This window comes from Ostrinia furnacalis, unplaced genomic scaffold, assembly GCF_004193835.3.
Source record: "Ostrinia furnacalis isolate ACB-3 unplaced genomic scaffold, ASM419383v2 OfSCF3746, whole genome shotgun sequence".
NCBI lineage: Eukaryota > Metazoa > Arthropoda > Insecta > Lepidoptera > Crambidae > Ostrinia > Ostrinia furnacalis.
Window position 1 is genome coordinate 361,554 of NW_021133985.1, and position 18,002 is coordinate 379,555.

The window sequence follows — 18,002 nt, forward strand, 5'->3', positions numbered from 1 at the left end:
TTCAAAAGTTTTTGTTTACTTATTTGCATTTCCATGTGCAATGTAGAATTTTTCCAAATCCATTGTTTTGAAAATAATACAATACGTACACCATAAAGATAAATATTTTCAAAATAATGGATTTGAAAAAATTCTACATTGTACATCATAAAAACAATAATTCTTTGAAGGTTATGAGGGCCTATGTGTGCGTGAACTGTGTGTATGTGTGCGTGGACTTTATGTATGTATGTGTGCGTGTACTATGTGTGTATGTGAGCGTTACGTACGTAGGTTAAGTAGGTACAGCGAATTTAACACCAGGCTGTCAATTAGTAGGCTCAAAAATTTGACAGAGAGGGTTCTCTATTTCCTATGTATTACTTTTCTCTATGTAGCGCATTGTCAAACTTGGAAATTATCTTCTCAGCATATTTTGTGTTATTAATTAGAGACTGCCATTACTTATTTACTGTCTGCCTGTTGAGGGACACGTGTAGTATTTCTCACTATTGTAAACCGTGCGGCCTTGTCGGCGTCCCAACATACTAATTTTATCACAAGTAAGTTGTCTGTTATCTCATGCCCTACGACCGCAGAACCTCAACAATTATCTTTTTGTTGATATAATGCTTCATTTTATATTTAATTAACTTCACAGCTGTTTGTTTTATCACTATCTAAAATTATTTTTTGGTTGCAACTGTTCCGTTTCTCTAGCAGTTCTAGAACGATATCAAAATGAATAAACTGAAGAACAACTGGTTTTCCGAGTCATGTGAGATGTGGCCGGGGGCTACATTCTCGTTTGAGGTGACGGAGGTGCTGCATGAAGAGCAGTCGCAGTTCCAGAAGGTCCAGGTCTTCGACACCAGAAGCCTCGGAAGAGTCCTAGTGCTGGATGGGATCATACAATGCACACAGAAAGATGAATTCTCATATCAGGTAAGATCTACAAGTCTTTGAAATTATAATTTTGCAACATTTTCTTCCCACAATTTTTCTGTTGTATTTTCTTTTCAACTCAATTGTCCTTTGCTTATAAAGTACTCGAATTCAAAAAGTACTCCATAATGTGTACCAATTTGTGTAAAATCAAAAGAAACAGGATAATTTTGTGTAAAGATTTTCCTTATCTTTGAACCAGCCAGCTTGCTTTGAGGAAAAATGATAACTGCTTAGTGATAGTTATATTCTGTTTTTTCCTGCAAATGCATTTGCCTTATCAGATATCATGCAATTGTTGTGAAACAGTGCACATTTAAAATGTAAAATATCATATTTTTATCATTCAATATGTTGTGGTTGTAAATTGCCAGTACGGTTGATGTACCACAGTATTACAATATTTTCAGTTGATTTCAAACCAGAGCTGCTATGGATATCTGTAACCGCAACCGAAACTTTCGGATATCCGAAATAAAAAATATCCGTAACCGAAACCGGTATAATATTATTCCTATATCCATAACCGTATCCTGATATCCATTGGTGTTTTAATTTTCAGGAAATGATTTCTTTCCTACCCCTATGCTGCCACAAGAACCCCGAAAAAGTACTTATAGTGGGGGGAGGGGACGGGGGAGTGGCCAGAGAAGTGGCCAAGCACCCCAGTGTCAAAGAAATTGTTCAGGTAATAATAATTAATTAATTATTTCCAACTACACTGGTCATCACAAAAATCGACCCTCCCGCGACAAGCACTTTCAAACGTATGCATCCCCACTTCCCACCAATATTGGCACCATTTAAAAGCCTAGGTCTAAACTTCATTTCATTAAAGGAAAGGTTTTTACCCCAAAAATTTGTCTGTAGAAGAATCCAGAGTCACTTCTTCAAAAAATAGGTAGTTACGCTTGGGCCAACTTTTATGGCTATAAAACTGTTAAGTTGGGATTAATCGCTATCAATCTGTTAAAGAGGACACGTGAGATCATTATTTGGTTTTATAACCATAAAAATTGGTCTAATTGATCCCAGAGGTGAGCCCAAAGTGAGGTCTTTTTTCAGTCACATTACACACATTCAGTCTATCGCGTTTATGTTAATCGTTTATTAAGAAATTAAATGTGTTTTTCTTTAAGGATATTTATTGGGCTTTCAAATAACACCAATATTGTTGGGGCACCATGATTGTGTCAGTAGAAACGAGTTTTCCTGTAAAACGTAGGTGGGCCGATTTTTGTGATGACCAGTATATTTATGTTGTAACCTTAGTCATAGACTCAAACTACAAAAAACTCAAACTATCTTTTTCACTTTTACATTATAAGGGGAGAGAGAGAAAGGAATGTTTCTTTTTGATAAGTATTCATTTTTATCTTCTTAAGTATGACCATTAGTTAAACTAACAATAAGTATTGACATTCAACTCCTAATCTTATCACTTTACTGATTTGTTGACTTTTAAACTTTGCTGCCTTATCTTTACTTAGTTACAAAAATGTAAATTCTTCCTGGACCAGTGGTTCATATTCTTCCATAATGCCAAATGTCTACACAAGCATTATCCACTGTGATACTTATCTTTGATATATTTTGTTAATAAATTGATTGAGATAATTAGAGATGACTAGCTTCGCCCGAGTGGAATTTCGTTTGTTAAATTTTCCTGAATTTTCTTTGCTATAAACGTCACGGAGCCCGAGACCTTTCCAACGAATGCAAAACCGTGGAAATCGGTTCGTAAGTTCTGGAGTTATAGCGTCAGGAAGGAAAACCCGACTTATTTTTATATAGTAGATTAATTTATCGTTCGTTATACGCGATGTCGTCTATATAAAAACGTCCAAACGGCGCGCGCGTGGCATTCGATCACATGTAGACAATGGTATTATCTATAAGAGACAATCGCATTGTCTAAATGAACAATAAATTCTGAAACAACTCTATTAATATTTTTTTTGTATTGATGCTCTTTCAGGTGGAAATCGACGCGAAAGTGATTGAAGTTTCAAAGAAGTACCTGCCATTCATGGCCGTGGGCTTCGACAGCCCAAAGCTGACGCTTCACGTCGGAGACGGCTTCGCCTTCCTCAAGAACCACAAGCAAGAGTTCGACGTCATCATCACTGACAGCAGCGACCCTGTAGGTCCTGCAGTTAGTCTCTTCGAAGAAAATTACTTCTCGCTCATGAAGGCAGCTCTAAAACCCAACGGCATCGTCTGCTCCCAAGCCGGCACCGTCTGGTACGACCTAGAACTCGTCAAAAGCACTCTAAGGTACTGCAAAAATCAGTTTCCAGCGGCAACTTATGGATACACGTCTGTGCCATCGTACCCGTCAGGCCAGATAGGGTTCGTTATAGGTTCTCTCGACAAAGACATCAAGTTCGACCAGCCCCAACTGGTGCTGTCGCNACTGTCGCCCGAAGACGAGAAAGCAATGAACCTCAGGTACTACAACAGCGATATTCATAAGGCGGCGTTTGTTTTACCGACGCATGTGAAATATCAGCTCGCGTAAACTTATTGTCCCCAAGCAAACGTGTACTTAATGTGCATTTAATTTAAATCGACTGTTCTCTGTCTCGACAATTTATATTCTGTAATGGTTAAGTCCTTATTTAAGCACAATAACTGTGAAATGGTACTAATTAATGCGATTGTTACACTGTATACTGTAGTGTCATATTCAATTGATACAAAATAATATTATGCATTTATTTACTGAAATAATTTTCGGTGAATTGTAAGAATATTGTTATTTGAATTAGATATTTTAAATGAAGGAATCTCGTGCTTCCCTTACAAAGTGCTGTGTAATAAGAATATAAAGCTTGTTATATCATTGCAATCAAAATGAAAACTCAGAAACCAGAGGTACTATACTGAAAAGGCAATAATAAAAATAATTAGTCAAACTTCTATTTGCATGATATTTTTGTTGTATGTTACAAATTAGATGTAAGTGTTAAAAATGTGTATGATAGTTTTATATGATATTTTAAATTTTTACATATAATCAAAGTGCCTCATTTTGTAATTTAAACATATCAAAGCATTCCATAACATTCCTGAATTTATGCTCAAGATTATTTATTTGTACTAAAATAGGTACTTACTTACATAAGGTAAATCTAATCTAAAAACTATAAGAAGAAACAGAATACTCTTTAAAAAAAGGGTATAATTTATTAATTTATTAGTCAGTCCTTAATACAGAACTTAATATTTAAAACATAGGCTGTATTGCTAATCGAAAATGTTATCATATTTTTGTACAGTTTTTGTATGCTTTAAAGAAATGTTAAATCAAGGATTATAAATATATTTTTATACATAATAAAGTTCTAATTTTACGAAATTGTGTTTGTTTAGTTATTTAACAGCATTATGTAAATTCAATTTTAAAGTGGCAGGGGGTAATTGATTGGTGACCAAAATTAGTCAAGTAGGATTCGGCGCTAAGGTTATTGTGAACTCTCTAATATTGCTTACAATTTAAATACTTATCTTATTAATATCGTGTATCTCATTTAGACGCAAGCCATAATATTTTCCTCTTACATTTTCGGAAAACCCAAACAATCGACCATCCAAGTATAACTACTACGGCAAGTAGGAAAGCAGCAATATCCAGCATTGCCAACTGAATCCGATTTAGGTATCGGGCGTCAGTTGACATGTTGAGGCCTTTGTATCGTGCGGTCTTCTCTACGTAGAAAACGGCTCGGTCCATGGGGTTCATCGGTTTATCCTTCCATATCTCACTGAGGCGCTTTGCTTGGGTGCGCATTCTGAAAGTAAGTAGGTAGTTGAAAAGTAGTCAAATTTTATTCATACGGGCATTTAAATAAGTAATACTTTTTCTAAAATAAAGAAAGCTGTCAGTACGTTGCGCTGAGGTTGCGTTCCCGAAGTGGTCACCAGGACCGGTATAGTCAGTAAAGGCACACCGGCTGAGACCGCTTCTGTGAGGCTCAAAGCCCTAGCNGGCCCCAGCGTGGCTGATGAATGTTCTTACCTTTCGTCCAGAACCTTTCTCAGCGCAGCCTCAAACGCCTCCTCAGTCAAGTCTCTCAACGGCAGGACCTCTGCCAAGCCGGCCCTCTTGGCGTGCGCTGCGTTCCCGAACTGGTCGCCCAGGATCGGGATGGCTAGGAGAGGCACACCAGCCGAGACCGCTTCTGTGAGACTCAAGGCCCCAGCGTGGCTAATGAAAGCGACGCAGTTCCTATGAGCTGCGAAAAACATAGATAGAAAAACTCTTTATTGCATACCATACAAATGCTGACAAAGTAAAAAATTGAACGCTTTTTTTAAAGTAGGTAAATACCTTGCACTAATAGTAGGACTTAACCCCTTTTGGTAAATAATAGGTATGCTTGTGTATTAGCGTTATCTACGAGTGAGTTCACCCCAACCAATCGTGCGGAGTCGGGGTTCGAACCCGTGATCCTCGGATCTCGATTCGGGCTAAATTGACGTTTCATTTAGGCGATCTTATTGCTAAGTAGCAATCTCTACGAAAAAATCACTACTATAGTAACGTGTTTAAAGCAAACATCTTTTTGCTTACCTACTTAGGTACGAGTAAGTAATCTACACCACGGTAAGTACGTGCTCGAATGCAATGCTCCTACGTGCGTCTACTAAGTTCGCTCGCAGATCTATTTTGTCAGCTCCGCAAAACTGATATACCTAATATTTTAGTATGTAGATAAGTAGGTAAGTAGAAGTAGATCAGCAGATAGGTAATACACCACTAAGTATGTAGATTTTCTTTTATTGTCCCAAAAACTAAGAATTATAGGAGCGGATCGGGAGAGCCTTCGATTGCGTGTCAATGTGTTTAAGAAAGTTATCAAGCAACTGCCTCGGAAGCTTTTCTTAGCCTAAGTTTTTGATATAACTTACTCAGCAACTCATATTGCGGCAGCCACTTCATCAGCCTCACGTTCTCCGGCAATTCCATGCCTTCCGCCTCCCATTTCCACAGCACTCTGTGCGGCAAGCGCGCGAAAACTTTCAAGATGGCGCCCGCGCAACTCGCTGGCAACGTGGATCCTTTGATCAAGGAGCCGAAACTGAACACGATGAACCCGTCTTGTGCCTCTTCTATCCATTGCTTTAATTCCTTAAAACAAAATATCATGCAAGTGAGAAGTAAGTAGGTCTATTTGTCGGCCGTTTGGTGTAGTGGTTCAGAACGGACTACTATGCCGAGAGGTCCCGGGTTCGATTCCCGGCCGGGCAGAAATTGAAATGATGAATTTTAATTTCTGTGACGGGTNAAATCTTTCTTAGCGCAGCCTCAAACGCCTCCTCGGTCAAGTCTCTCAACGGCAGGACCTCTGCCAAGCCGGCCCTCTTAGCGTGCGCTGCGTTTCCGAACTGGTCGCCCAGGATCGGGATGGCTAGGAGAGGCACACCGGCCGAGACCGCTTCTGTGAGGCTCAAGGCTCCTGCGTGGCTAATGAATGCGACGCAGTTCCTATGAGCTGCGAAAAACATAGAAAAACTCTTTTGCACACCATATACTTAAATGCTGATAAAGAAAAAAAATTGAACGCTTTTTTTAAAGTAATACCTTGCACTAATAGTAGGACTTAACCCCTTTTGGTAAATAATATGCTTTTAGAGTGAGTTCACCCCAACCAATCGTGCGGAGGCGGGGTTCAAACCCGTGTTCCTCGGATCTCGATTCGGCCAGTCCGACATCGACATGGGCTAAATTGTCGTTTCATTTAGGCGATCTTATCGCTAAGTAGCAATAAAACGTCTTTTTGCCTACTTACGAGTAATCTACAGTGTGGGTAAGTACGTGCTCGAATGCAATGCTCCTACTCGTACGTGCGTCTACTAAGTTCGCTCGCAGATCTATTTTGTCAGCTCCGCAAAACTGATATAATATTTTAGTATGTAGATAAGTAAGTAGAAGTATATAGATCAGTAGATAGGTAATACACCACAAAGTATGTGGATTTTCTTTTATTGTCCCAAAAACTAAGAATTATAGGAGCGGATCGGGAGAGCCTTCGATTGCGTGTCAATGTGTTTAAGAAAGTTATCAAGCAACTGCCTCGGAAGGTTTTCTTAGCCTACGTTTTTGATATAACTTACTCAGCAACTCATATTGCGGCAGCCACTTCATCAGCCTCACGTTCCCCGGCAGCTCCATGCCTTCCGCCTCCCATTTCCACAGCACTCTCTGCGGCAAGCGCGCGAAAACTTTCAAGATGGCGCCCGCGCAACTCGCTGGCAACGTGGATCCTTTGATCAAGGATCCAAAACTGAACACGATGAACCCGTCTTGTGCCTCTTCTATCCATTGGTTTAATTCCTTAAAACAAAATAACATGCAAGTGAGATAAGTAGGACTATCGGTCACCTTTTGGCTTTTAAAAAATAGGTTTAGAAGAAATACATAATTTTAAAAAATAGGTTTAGAAGAAATACATAATCGAGATTTTAATACTCACTTTTAGGCTTGTTTTGTAACAATAAAATAATTTCTACTTAAAGTAAATTAACTTACTTTATTATTTACTCTTTTGTTTTCATAATAACTTGAATTGATAAACTATTGTCTCGTTAAAGGAAGAAAAGTGCTTAGCATAATTATTACAATGCATCAATTAATAAGTAGGTTAATGATCAACTTAATCTATAATAATGCAATATTTTTTATTAAATGCACACAAACAAAGAAACTTTATTATGTAGAGTTGTTATATTAAGTAGGTCCTTACATTTTTACTAATTCAGCTTACCCTTGGTAAAGGCTGCATAGTCCGATTATGAAGATGGATACCTCCAACCTCAACGACTGACGGCGGAAGTTCCCTCACTCCATTTAAACTGTGGTGGGTGTTCACCAATATCACACTCGCGTTTTTGCCGATCTCTTCCAATCTGGGTAAACGTCCGAACTTTTTCTCCAAAACTTTTTGCTCCTTCCATCTTATTGCGAGTTCGTACCACAAATCGTAGCCGAATAGCACCAGAGCATTCTCAAATCGCTCCAGAAAGGACATGGTGTCCGTCATCGGTAATACCATATTGGGAACGTATGCCGGGTTATCAGGGCTCCCAACCCTTGAAGGCGTGAACTGCATTATCGCGCATGACATCAAGCCCACCGATGGGACTCCATAGTTGTGGACCAGTCCAAGCATGCAATCGCTGTTGAAGTGCTCCACCAGTATCAAATCGTAGTTCCCTTCGGCGTTCACGAACTCTTTGAACACTTCCGCGTCTAGCAGCTTTTCACAAAGTTCCAAGTTCATTTCGGCCAATTTGGTCACAACCGGGATATGCTCGAAATACCGAGCGAAACCGAAGTATGAGCGATCGAAGTCGGTCATGTTTATCACTTCGACATTGAGTGGAGCCAGGCCGACCAGGCTGACTTCCCGACGGTTCGGATGAGGATTCTTTGAAGGGAAGAACGACACTACGGTGAGACGATGGCCTCGATTAGCCAACTCTTGAAGCAATGGTTCGAAAACCATGTGGTGACTTTTCCCCGGGTACGGCAGGAGGGCAAGTATATTATATCCGAGACATAACTCGACCCACGTCAGAAAAAGTAATGGCCAGTAATGCATTATCACAACGGCACGTATTCACGGAGCTGTGCGTGCAACTAAACTAAGATGCAACACGACGTAAAGACTCGTGAGTGAGCTATTTATAGGTTAACTCCTTAATTTACTGAACCCTTGTGAAAAGATTAGTTCCGCCGCGCGACTACTGAAATGGCTGGCGTAACTACAAATAGGTTGGAACTGCAATAAAATAACAGCGATGGCTAAAATTTGATTTATTCTATATCCGCAGGATTTATATCGGCACTATTTATACTAGATTCAGCAGGCGAGTTCATTCGTTTTCTTTTAAAAGCTTTTCCTTGGTTTTCTGCTTCTTGGATAGCGGAGAAAATGGAGCCGGCTCTGACTTTTTTCAAAATCCTCTTATCGTGAAATGGGTGCGTATGCGCATGGATTCTGTAACAAAGTTTAAACTTAATAATTTGGTCAGACAGAACCCATTTTGATGGATTTTGTTACGAGATAATTGTCTGATAGAATTATCATTTCCAAAAGTACCAGTGAAAAAGCATAACATAATTTGTGACAAAAATACACTTCAAATATAATTCAAGACGTTATGACAACATATTGCTAAAGGGCCAGAAGTGCCGATAGGTCGCAATATCCAGCCGGTCATTCTGTAGGTTAATATGGGTATTCCTATGTAAGGCAGTGGATGCCCGATGCTGTGCTTCAGGCAGTACACAAACCGAACGTCATCATCATCATCATTTCACATCCACTGCTGAACATAGCCCTCCTCCAATGCTTTCCATGTTGATCGATTTGTAGCGGCTTGCGTCCAGCGCTTCCCTGCTACCTTTATGATGTCGTCGGTCCACCTTGTGGGTGGACGTCCCACGCTGCGTTTTCCGATACGCGGCCTCAATTCCAGAACCTTGCTGCTCCATCGACCGTCAGTTTTGCGTACTATGTGTCTTGCCCATTGTCACTTCAGCTTGCTAATCCGTCGGACCGAACGTCCTGTAGCTGAAATATTGATGATGATGATGATGAGGGCCATACATCTGCAACACCATGTCAGCCTTGGTGACGACGTGCGCGGGGCACTTGACGGCGCTGACGTAGTCCACGCAGCGCCACTGCCGCGTTAGCTGGCGTTGCTGTGCTTCAGGCAGTACACAAACCGGACAGCCTGTAGCTGAAATATTGATGATGATGATGATGATGAGGACCATACCTCTGCAGCACCATATCAGCCTTGGTGACGACGTGCGCAGGACACTTGACGGCGCTAACATAGTCCACGCAGCGCCACTGCCGCGTTAGCTGGCGTTGCTGTGCTTCAGGCAGTACACAAACCGGACGACCTGTAGCTGAAATGATGATGATGAGGGTCTGACCTCTGTAGCACCATGTAAGCCTTGGTGACGACGTGCGCAGGACATTTGACGGCGCTGCCGTAGTCCACGGAGCGCCACTGCCGCGTGCCGCTTGCGTTGCTGTGCTTCAGGCAGTACACAAACCGGACAGCCTGTAGCTGAAATGATGATGATGATGATGATGATGATGAGAGCCTGACCTCTGCAGCACCATATCAGCTTTCGTGACGACGTGCGCAGGACACTTGACGGCGCTGACGTAGTCCACGTAGCGCCACTGCCTGGCGTTGCTGTCCTTCAGGTAGTACACGAATCGAACGCTTTGTGACTGAAATAATGATAATGAGTCTGACCTCTGCAGCACCATATCAGCTTTCGTGACGATATGCGCAGGACACTTGATGGTGCTGACATAGTCCACGCAGCGCCACTGCCTGGCGTTGCTGTGCTTCAGGTAGAACACGAATCGAACGATTTGTGACTGAAATAATGAAATGAGAGTCTGACCTTTGTAGCACCATATCAGCTTTCGTGACGATATGCGCAGGACACTTGACGGCGCTAACATAGTCCACGCAGCGCCACTGCCGCGTGCCACTTGCGTTGCTGTGCTTCAGGTAGTACACGAAACGGTTTAAGATCATCTGCAGCGAGCCCTGGTTCGATACTGTGTACTGCATTATGCTCACACCTGCAATAAAACGTATTAAGAATTTGAAAAACTAATTGCAATCGTCTGTCGACACAGAAACGCGAAAGCGAAGCGAAAACGGATAGTAGTCGGTTTGCTTTCACATCACTTTTACGTAGTAACGCCTTTAGCGCACACTCGCTGTCGTATCGCTTTCGCGTTTAGCCTTTAGCACACTCCAGCGAATGAATGGCGAAAGTATAACGAAAAACACTAGTGAAACGGCGAAACGCTGTGGGGCACGATTTCGGTTGGTGCTTCTCACACAGCAAACTATTTTCTGATATTAATAGTATAATCGTTTTATTTCTGAAAAATAAACGCTAAAGAAAATGGCAATTAAAAATTTTGAATTCCCTATTGTTGCCTAGTTGTAATTACTGGTGGTAACAAGTAAAGAAATACGGCGGTTTGCTGTAGTGGTTCGTAACGCACTTCTATGCCAAGAGGTCGCGGGATCGATTGCCGAACAGTACAAACATTTGTGTGAATGAACACATTTGTTTGTGTTGGACTGGGTGTTTTCTATCATAATATTTAAAAAAGTATTTAAGTGTGTTTAATCTGTTGTACTACCCATAGTACAAGCTCTGCTTATTTTGGGACTAGAGGCGCAGTGTAAAAAATGTCCAAGGATATTTATTAACCTGGGTTTTTCTGTGATATCTCACTGCTGGGGGTCATGGGGCTGTCAGGGGTAATCTCCTCAGCCACACCGTCGTCCACGAACTCCTGCTCAAAGTTGTGTAGCATGCTATTGTCGTACTTCTCAGTTATTTCAGGCTTCATGTCTGAGTCGTACACCTCGGGATACCTGTTAGCAGAATAAAAAAAAAATGATGATACAGAAGGACCTTATCACATTATAAAACAAAGTCGCTTTCCGCTGTCTGTCCCTATATTTGCTTAGTAGATCTTTAAAACTACGCAACAGATTTTGATTTTTATGTATGTATATACTTAGCACTCATGCGAAGCTGTGGCGGGTAGCTAGTCTATATATATAAAAGAAAGTCGTGTTAGTTACTCCACTTATAACTCAAGAACGGCTGAACCGATTTAGCTGAAAATTGTCAGGGAGGTAGTTTAGAGCCAGGAGAAGGACATAGGATACTTTTTTATCCCGTTCGAAATAAAAAAAAGTCTGCTTATTTATTGCCATTAGGGCGGAACAAAGTTCGCCGGGTCAGCTAGTTTTCAAATAAAATAAACTCAGTGTTTCTGAATTTGGGTACAAAATGCACTCTTTGTACACTTTTTTTTACAAAATTTTACCAATAAGGTAAGGCAATTGTTGTCAGACATCCTGATTATTCTGGAATATAGCTTAACAGTAATATAGGTTTATATAAAAACCATAGGTGATATAACATCTAATGTCACACTCTATTTCTTATTAATTTTTTAAATAAAAAAGGATAAGTTGTCTCTAGGCAAGGCCAAATNTGTCACCTTGCATGTCAGTCTATTGTTGTCAAAGTGTAAACAAACTTTATTTTAAATGTGTGCAATTGATTTTGTGAATTAAATTGCTAAAATATTTTTATAGTCGTGAAAGAAAAGTAGTTCACGATGTGTTAATGTATTTGTCGAAGAGAAATACTAAGGGTTCGGACAATATTTTCATTGAATAATGTTTCCGACAAAGGTTGTCAAATTGACTGACATGTTTATCGTATGGTACAGTCCACTATGAAAATTAGCTATAGTCTGTTTCAACTACCTATTTTAAAGTTTTTTGTCACTTTCTAAGTTTTGAATTTTATGGAATTGGGAAAGAAGTACCGAGTTTGAAGCGTTCATGAGCAGACATTGCAGTTGAATATTCATGTTCTGAATTTGATTATTGATGAATAATAAAATAAATCCTACTAGCTCGATTGATGGTTTTATTTAATTTATTTAAACCAGGTTATCTTTAATAATATTTTTCGTTAATTTATGAAAATATCAAATTAGCCCGTAATCCTGAATCCTGATACATACATTTAGCCTATTAATTTAACACATGTACGACTGTACTCAGTGTTGCACTATCAAATGCAATTGAAGCGCCTCTGTGTCAGGGTTTTTATGTTCCTGGTCAGGCTATACCATTTAATGTGATTTGAAAATAGGTCTCACTTGGGGCTCACCTCTGGGACCAATTAGACCAATTTTTGTGGTTATAAAACCAAATAATGATCTTACGTGTCCTTTTTAACAAATGGATAGCGATTAATCCCAATTTAACAGTTTTATAGCCATAAAAGTTGGCTCAAGTGTAACTACCTATTTTTTGAAGAAGTGACTCTGGATCCTTCTAAAAACACATTTTTGGGGTAAAAACCTTTCTTTTAATGAAATGAAGTTTAGAACTAGGCTTTCAAATGGAACCATTGTTAGTGGGAAGTGGGGATGCATACGTTTGAGAAGTGCTTGTTGCAGAAGGTGCGATTTATTTGATGCCGAGTGTAGTATAAAACAAAGTCGCTTTCCGCTGTCTATCCCTATGTATGCTTAGATCTTTAAAACTACGCAACAGATTTTGATGCGGTTTTTTTAATAGATAGTGATTCAAGAGGAAGGTTTATATGTATGTATACTTAGCGCTCATGCGAAGCTGAGGCGAGTAGCTAGTTTTCAAATAAAATAAACTCAGTGTTTCTGAATTTGGGTACAAAATGCACTCTTTGTACACTTTTTTTTACAAAATTTTACCAATAAGGTAAGGCAATATTGTTGTCAGACATCCTGATTATTCTGGAATATGGCTTCACAGTAATATAGGTTTATATAAAAACCATGTGTGATTAACATCTAATGTCACACTCTATTTCTTATTAATTTTTTAAATAAAAAAGGATAAGGTGTCTCTAGGCTAGGCCAAATTCAAAGCAACAGGTCTTCCTTCTTTCACAGTTAAACACTCACATTGAAGTTTGTAACTCTAGCTGTGATTGGTCATCTTCACTCCTCTGGTTGGATATTTCAAAATAACACACTTCTTCGTCATATTCCCCCACATTGTTGCTTGTTTGAGAGTTTGCATACAGTTCTTGTGATTTTGGCAGCTGTTGCTGTAGTTTCTGAAAACAAAAAAAAAGGATTTATCAGTCATTTTAGGTCAGCCTTAAATAAAATGGGAACTATCACACCTCCTGCTACTTCCAAGAATTAATGGTTCCATTGGAAGTTTTCCACTGCAAGCCCATAATTTAACAGTTTTACCCCTGTTTTTGATTTTCATGAAAGTTTATGAAAATTATGTGGAAGTTTTACTTTTCTTGTGACACTTTTTTATTAGTGCTACATTTAGTTATGAAGTTCTGTCTGAACCATACTCTAGTTCAGCGGTTCCTGAAAGGTGGTCCGCAGAACCCTGGGGTTCCATGGAAAGGCCGCAAGGGTTCCGTAAAAAATATTATCCCACGTTTCGTGACCGACGTTGTTCGCGCGCACCGACTTGTTTACGCACAAGGGAGGGGCAGGGCGTGCGGGCGGAGTAGTACGGGGGTTGCGCTAGTAAAAGTATAATCAATTAGGGTTCCAAAATTGGGAAACCCTGCTCTAGTTTATACTATAAATTAATAAACTAAAATTACCATGTCCTCCAAGCCCCTGATGTGAAGTTCTCTGCCAGCGTCTATGAGCTCATTGAGGTGATCAACGGAAACCAGGACTTCACCTGTGTAAATGTATTCCAGCACTGAGCACAAAGTTGTGTAGGATATTTTCTGTAATAAACAATTTACAGAAATTAGCATTTTCTCTACAAATGCATATAAACCTAAGACAAATTGACATAAACCGAAGGATAAAAATAAGAAATTTACGTTCAAAAATACCACAGGATGAGGACACTGTATGGACGCAATAAGCTCTTTGAGGTAAGGACTCGCCAGTGCCACAATAACCTGGTGCACCTTGACGAAGTGACCATCTGCAGCCAATGTCATATCAACAAACTCCCCATTCTACAAATAAAATAAAATAATTACATTATGTATTATCTCTAAGTTTATATTTCTGCTATAAAGCATTCTCTAATGAATCAAATATTGTTTTGATATCAAAACGATTTTAATTCTAAAAGATCCAGTTTCTAAACAGCAGTAAATGTATGGAGGATTATTCTAGGTAATATAATTGTACCTGTTGTAGAGAGCTCAAACCATTACAAATATTTCTTCTGTATTCATCCCAAGCCAAGGAAAACTGTGACTGCTGTGCCATTATTCAATTTATTTTTGATTCTGCAAATCTAGTATCTCATTACTATTTATTTTTAGTGCCAATAACTCAAGTGCTTTCTACAAAAACGAAAGTTTTTTAAGCAATAAGTGTTTTTGTGTTCTTAAAAATCTTATTTTGAAGAATTCTTCTTCTTTTTTGATTTAAAAATTGTAAAATTCTGCACAAATTGCAAGGAAAACAATGCAAGCAAACACAGATATGGATTAGAGCAAGCAAGAAGCAAACCAGCAAACGTCAAAGCTGTCAAAAAATTGACACCGCGTCTCTATGACGCTAACAGATAATCTATTAAACCATAGACAATACTAAGGGTTAGGCTTAACTATTCATTACGGTGAGAAAACAGTAAAACAGGTCATCCATCATCCAGAGCAGATCCAGAGGTTTCAAAAGGGGATCAATCAAGTATAGCCTGACCAGGAACATAAAAACCCTGGCATAGAGGCGCTTCAATTGCATTTGATAGTGCAACACTGGGTACAGTCGTACCTGTATTAAATTAATAGGCTAACTTTATGTATCAGGATTCAGGATTATAGGCTAATTTAATATTTTCATAAATTAACAAAAACATATTATATTATAGGTAAACTGGTTTAAATAAATTAAATGAAACCATCAATCGAGCAAGTAGGATTTTATTATTATTCATCAATAATCAAATTCTGAACTTTTCGCTCTATTTATTTAATAAACATTAAGATAATAAATTTTATAACATTAACTTAAAATTACTTAAAAACTAAAAATTTAAAATTACTTACGATAAAAACTATTTACAAAATAAAAAATACTTCACCCCCAGCGCCGCAGTCAGGAATGGTGCCCAAAAGGCTGGCAGCATTGCCACGTTGAATGGCCAGGCTAATTCTCTGGCCGAAATAGCTGCCAGCCTTTTGATCACCGGTCACCTCGGTGAGCCTCTTTGCCAGTTCCTTATAAAAGGAACGAGCGCTTGGACCCCATGGTCCCATAGTCTCAACCCCAAACGGCACAAATATATAACTCTCATTGAGAGCTGCATATTTGCGCCGCTTGGAGCACTCAGCCGAGGCCGCCGCCGCGCCTGCGGCAAGGGAGGTACCTCCTGTACTCAGAATACGGAACAAACCAGAAACCGTCAACGGGCGTAAATGTGTATTCATATCTCAGAATACGGAACAAACCAGAAACCGTCAACGGGCGTAAATGTGTATTCATATAAAGTACTCCAAATCGCACTACTTTGACTTTAGAGCAATCAGTCAATGGCCGGCGCGCGCATTGTTTACATATCCGTCAGATTGACACTTTATAATTAAATTATGCCGTCTTGTGCCGTTCCAACATGTAAGAATGCTACTGGAATTACGAAGAAAGTGCATGGGATCATGTTTTATCCGTAAGTAGCACATTTCCAATTCATTTTAATTAAATAATAATTTTCAAAAAAAATCACGGTTGTATTTTGTAAGTGTTGCCACAGGTCAACGGAATATTTTACCCTACTTTTTTATATTGAATTACATTTGTCTACTTATAAAAAATTCACGCGTTAATTTTGTTAGCGTTACCACAGAATAATGGAATATTTTCCCCATCCTTTTTGTTTTAATTAGTTTTTAGTGTAATTTCATCCATGACATGACAACCTGATTAATTAAATTATAAGTGCCACTTGTGGTCTAAACNTACTTTTTTATTATAGAACTAGCTGACCCGGCGAACTTCGTACCGCCTTAGCGTAGAGATTTTCTTAATATTTTTTTCCGTAAGAACCATCCTTGGACTTCCACAAACATTTAAAAAAAAGAATTATCGAAATCGGTTCAGCCGTTCACACGTGATGCCGTGACAACGCGAAACGGGTTTCATTTTTATATATATATATAGATATAGATTACATTTGTCTATAAAAAATTCACGCGTTAATTTTGTTAGCGTTACCACAGAATAATGGAATATTTTCCCCATCCTTTTTGTTTTAATTTGTTTTTAGTGTATTTTCATCCATTACAATATGACAACCTGATTAATTAAATTATAAGTGCCACTTGTGGTCTAAACTGAATAAATATTTTTGATTTTGATTTGATTTTAATATTTGTATTAATTTATAATATTACTCCCTAAATAATGAGGAGATAATAAATTACTATCGTGAATTTCATACTTTCCCATTTATTCAAAAGTAAGGCATTGGTATCAACAGATCAGCAGCAGCAATATTTGTATATTTAATAATAATTTTAAGTAATTAATTATNAGACTCTGCCTGAAAGACCGCTAGTAGGCGAGCATGCTCTGCAGCATTTTCGGAGGAAGCCAATAAATCACTCTGAAAACGCAAACAGAGCGGCTCGTCCCACTGCCTCTGAGACGATAGAGAGGTAGGTGGATCGGCTCCCGGGCATGCCCTAGTCCAAGCGTTTCTGGCCTCTGCGAGGTGAGCCAACTCCACTACCCCTAAAGAAGGGGACAGTAATTTATTAAAGAGTTCGGCTGTACCATACGCAGAAGACAGAAAAGCTGGAAGGGCAATATGCGATATCTGACGTGTGCCTAGTCCTCCGAAACGCACAGGGAGAGAGGCCTGTTTCCAGGCGTTATCGGTAAATGCACAATTTAGAATTTTGGAGAGTGTCTCCCTGAGCGAACTATCAATGGTTGACAGTAGTCCTGGAAAAAGCCAAAAATGGGTACTACGTAAAAAATATATAAATTTTGGGGCGTATGCGCAAAAACGGATTAAATACAAAGCCATGTGAGGGTTTATCTTTAGCATATTTTCGGAGGACTGCTGAAATTTGGAAATTTATTCATTAATAAAAATCGGAATAGCCTCGTCAAAAATAGGGGAACCTAGAAGACGGAGTGACGTATTATTGAGAATTTTGATATTGGGAGCTAAAGCTGAAAATTTTGTAATAATGTCTTGTAACTGAACATGTGAAAATTTTGATTCTGGGATAAATAGCTCGCATTTTGAATAATTGAGATCAAGTCCGATACTTTTGAATTTATCAATGATGGTGTGGAAGTCTGAGAGAACGGATGAAATATCGCCAGCGATAGTTCCGTCATCTAGGTACCACACATTAAATTTTGAATTTAGTGAATTAATAATGGGTTGTATTGCCAAACTAAAAATAGCGGGCCCGAGAGGATCACCTTGCTGACAGCCGACAGATGAATATAATAGGTTGTTTTTGAAAATTAATTTTGTGGGTTTGCTAT

At 39.1% G+C, this 18,002-nt stretch overlaps 3 protein-coding genes across 5 annotated transcripts; 1 reads left to right on the forward strand and 2 right to left on the reverse strand.

Annotated features, from left to right (window-relative positions):
* The first annotated feature begins 348 nt into the window (after positions 1–348).
* On the forward strand, positions 349–3,815 carry SpdS (Spermidine Synthase). 2 transcript variants are annotated; one of them, XM_028312090.1, is made up of 4 exons: positions 349–542; positions 700–924; positions 1,487–1,612; positions 2,903–3,815. In XM_028312090.1, the coding sequence occupies exons 2-4, from the start codon at positions 721–723 to the stop codon at positions 3,443–3,445; spliced, it is 873 nt and encodes a 290-aa protein (XP_028167891.1). In that variant the 5' UTR covers positions 349–542; positions 700–720; the 3' UTR covers positions 3,446–3,815. The 2 variants fall into 2 exon arrangements, with proteins under 2 accessions (XP_028167891.1, XP_028167892.1); XM_028312091.1 differs by having other exon boundaries at positions 379–542; positions 703–924.
* Positions 3,701–8,682, reverse strand: LOC114358169 (UDP-glucuronosyltransferase 2B20). The gene is made up of 6 exons (XM_028312052.1): positions 7,695–8,682; positions 7,045–7,264; positions 6,211–6,422; positions 5,839–6,097; positions 4,946–5,162; positions 3,701–4,718 (listed from the first exon to the last, which is right to left on the reverse strand). Exons 1-6 carry the CDS (start codon positions 8,529–8,531, stop codon positions 4,454–4,456), a joined length of 2,010 nt encoding a protein of 669 aa, XP_028167853.1. The 5' UTR covers positions 8,532–8,682; the 3' UTR covers positions 3,701–4,453.
* Positions 8,683–8,730: 48 nt separating this feature from the next.
* LOC114358189 (uncharacterized) lies at positions 8,731–14,959 on the reverse strand. Of its 2 annotated transcripts, XM_028312089.1 has the most exons (7): positions 14,685–14,955; positions 14,366–14,506; positions 14,135–14,266; positions 13,464–13,618; positions 11,198–11,364; positions 10,367–10,550; positions 8,731–8,930 (listed from the first exon to the last, which is right to left on the reverse strand). In XM_028312089.1, exons 1-7 carry the CDS (start codon positions 14,763–14,765, stop codon positions 8,747–8,749), a joined length of 1,044 nt encoding a protein of 347 aa, XP_028167890.1. In that variant the 5' UTR covers positions 14,766–14,955; the 3' UTR covers positions 8,731–8,746. The 2 variants fall into 2 exon arrangements, with proteins under 2 accessions (XP_028167890.1, XP_028167889.1); XM_028312088.1 differs by having other exon boundaries at positions 14,135–14,506; positions 14,685–14,959.
* Between the last annotated feature and the right edge of the window lie 3,043 nt (positions 14,960–18,002).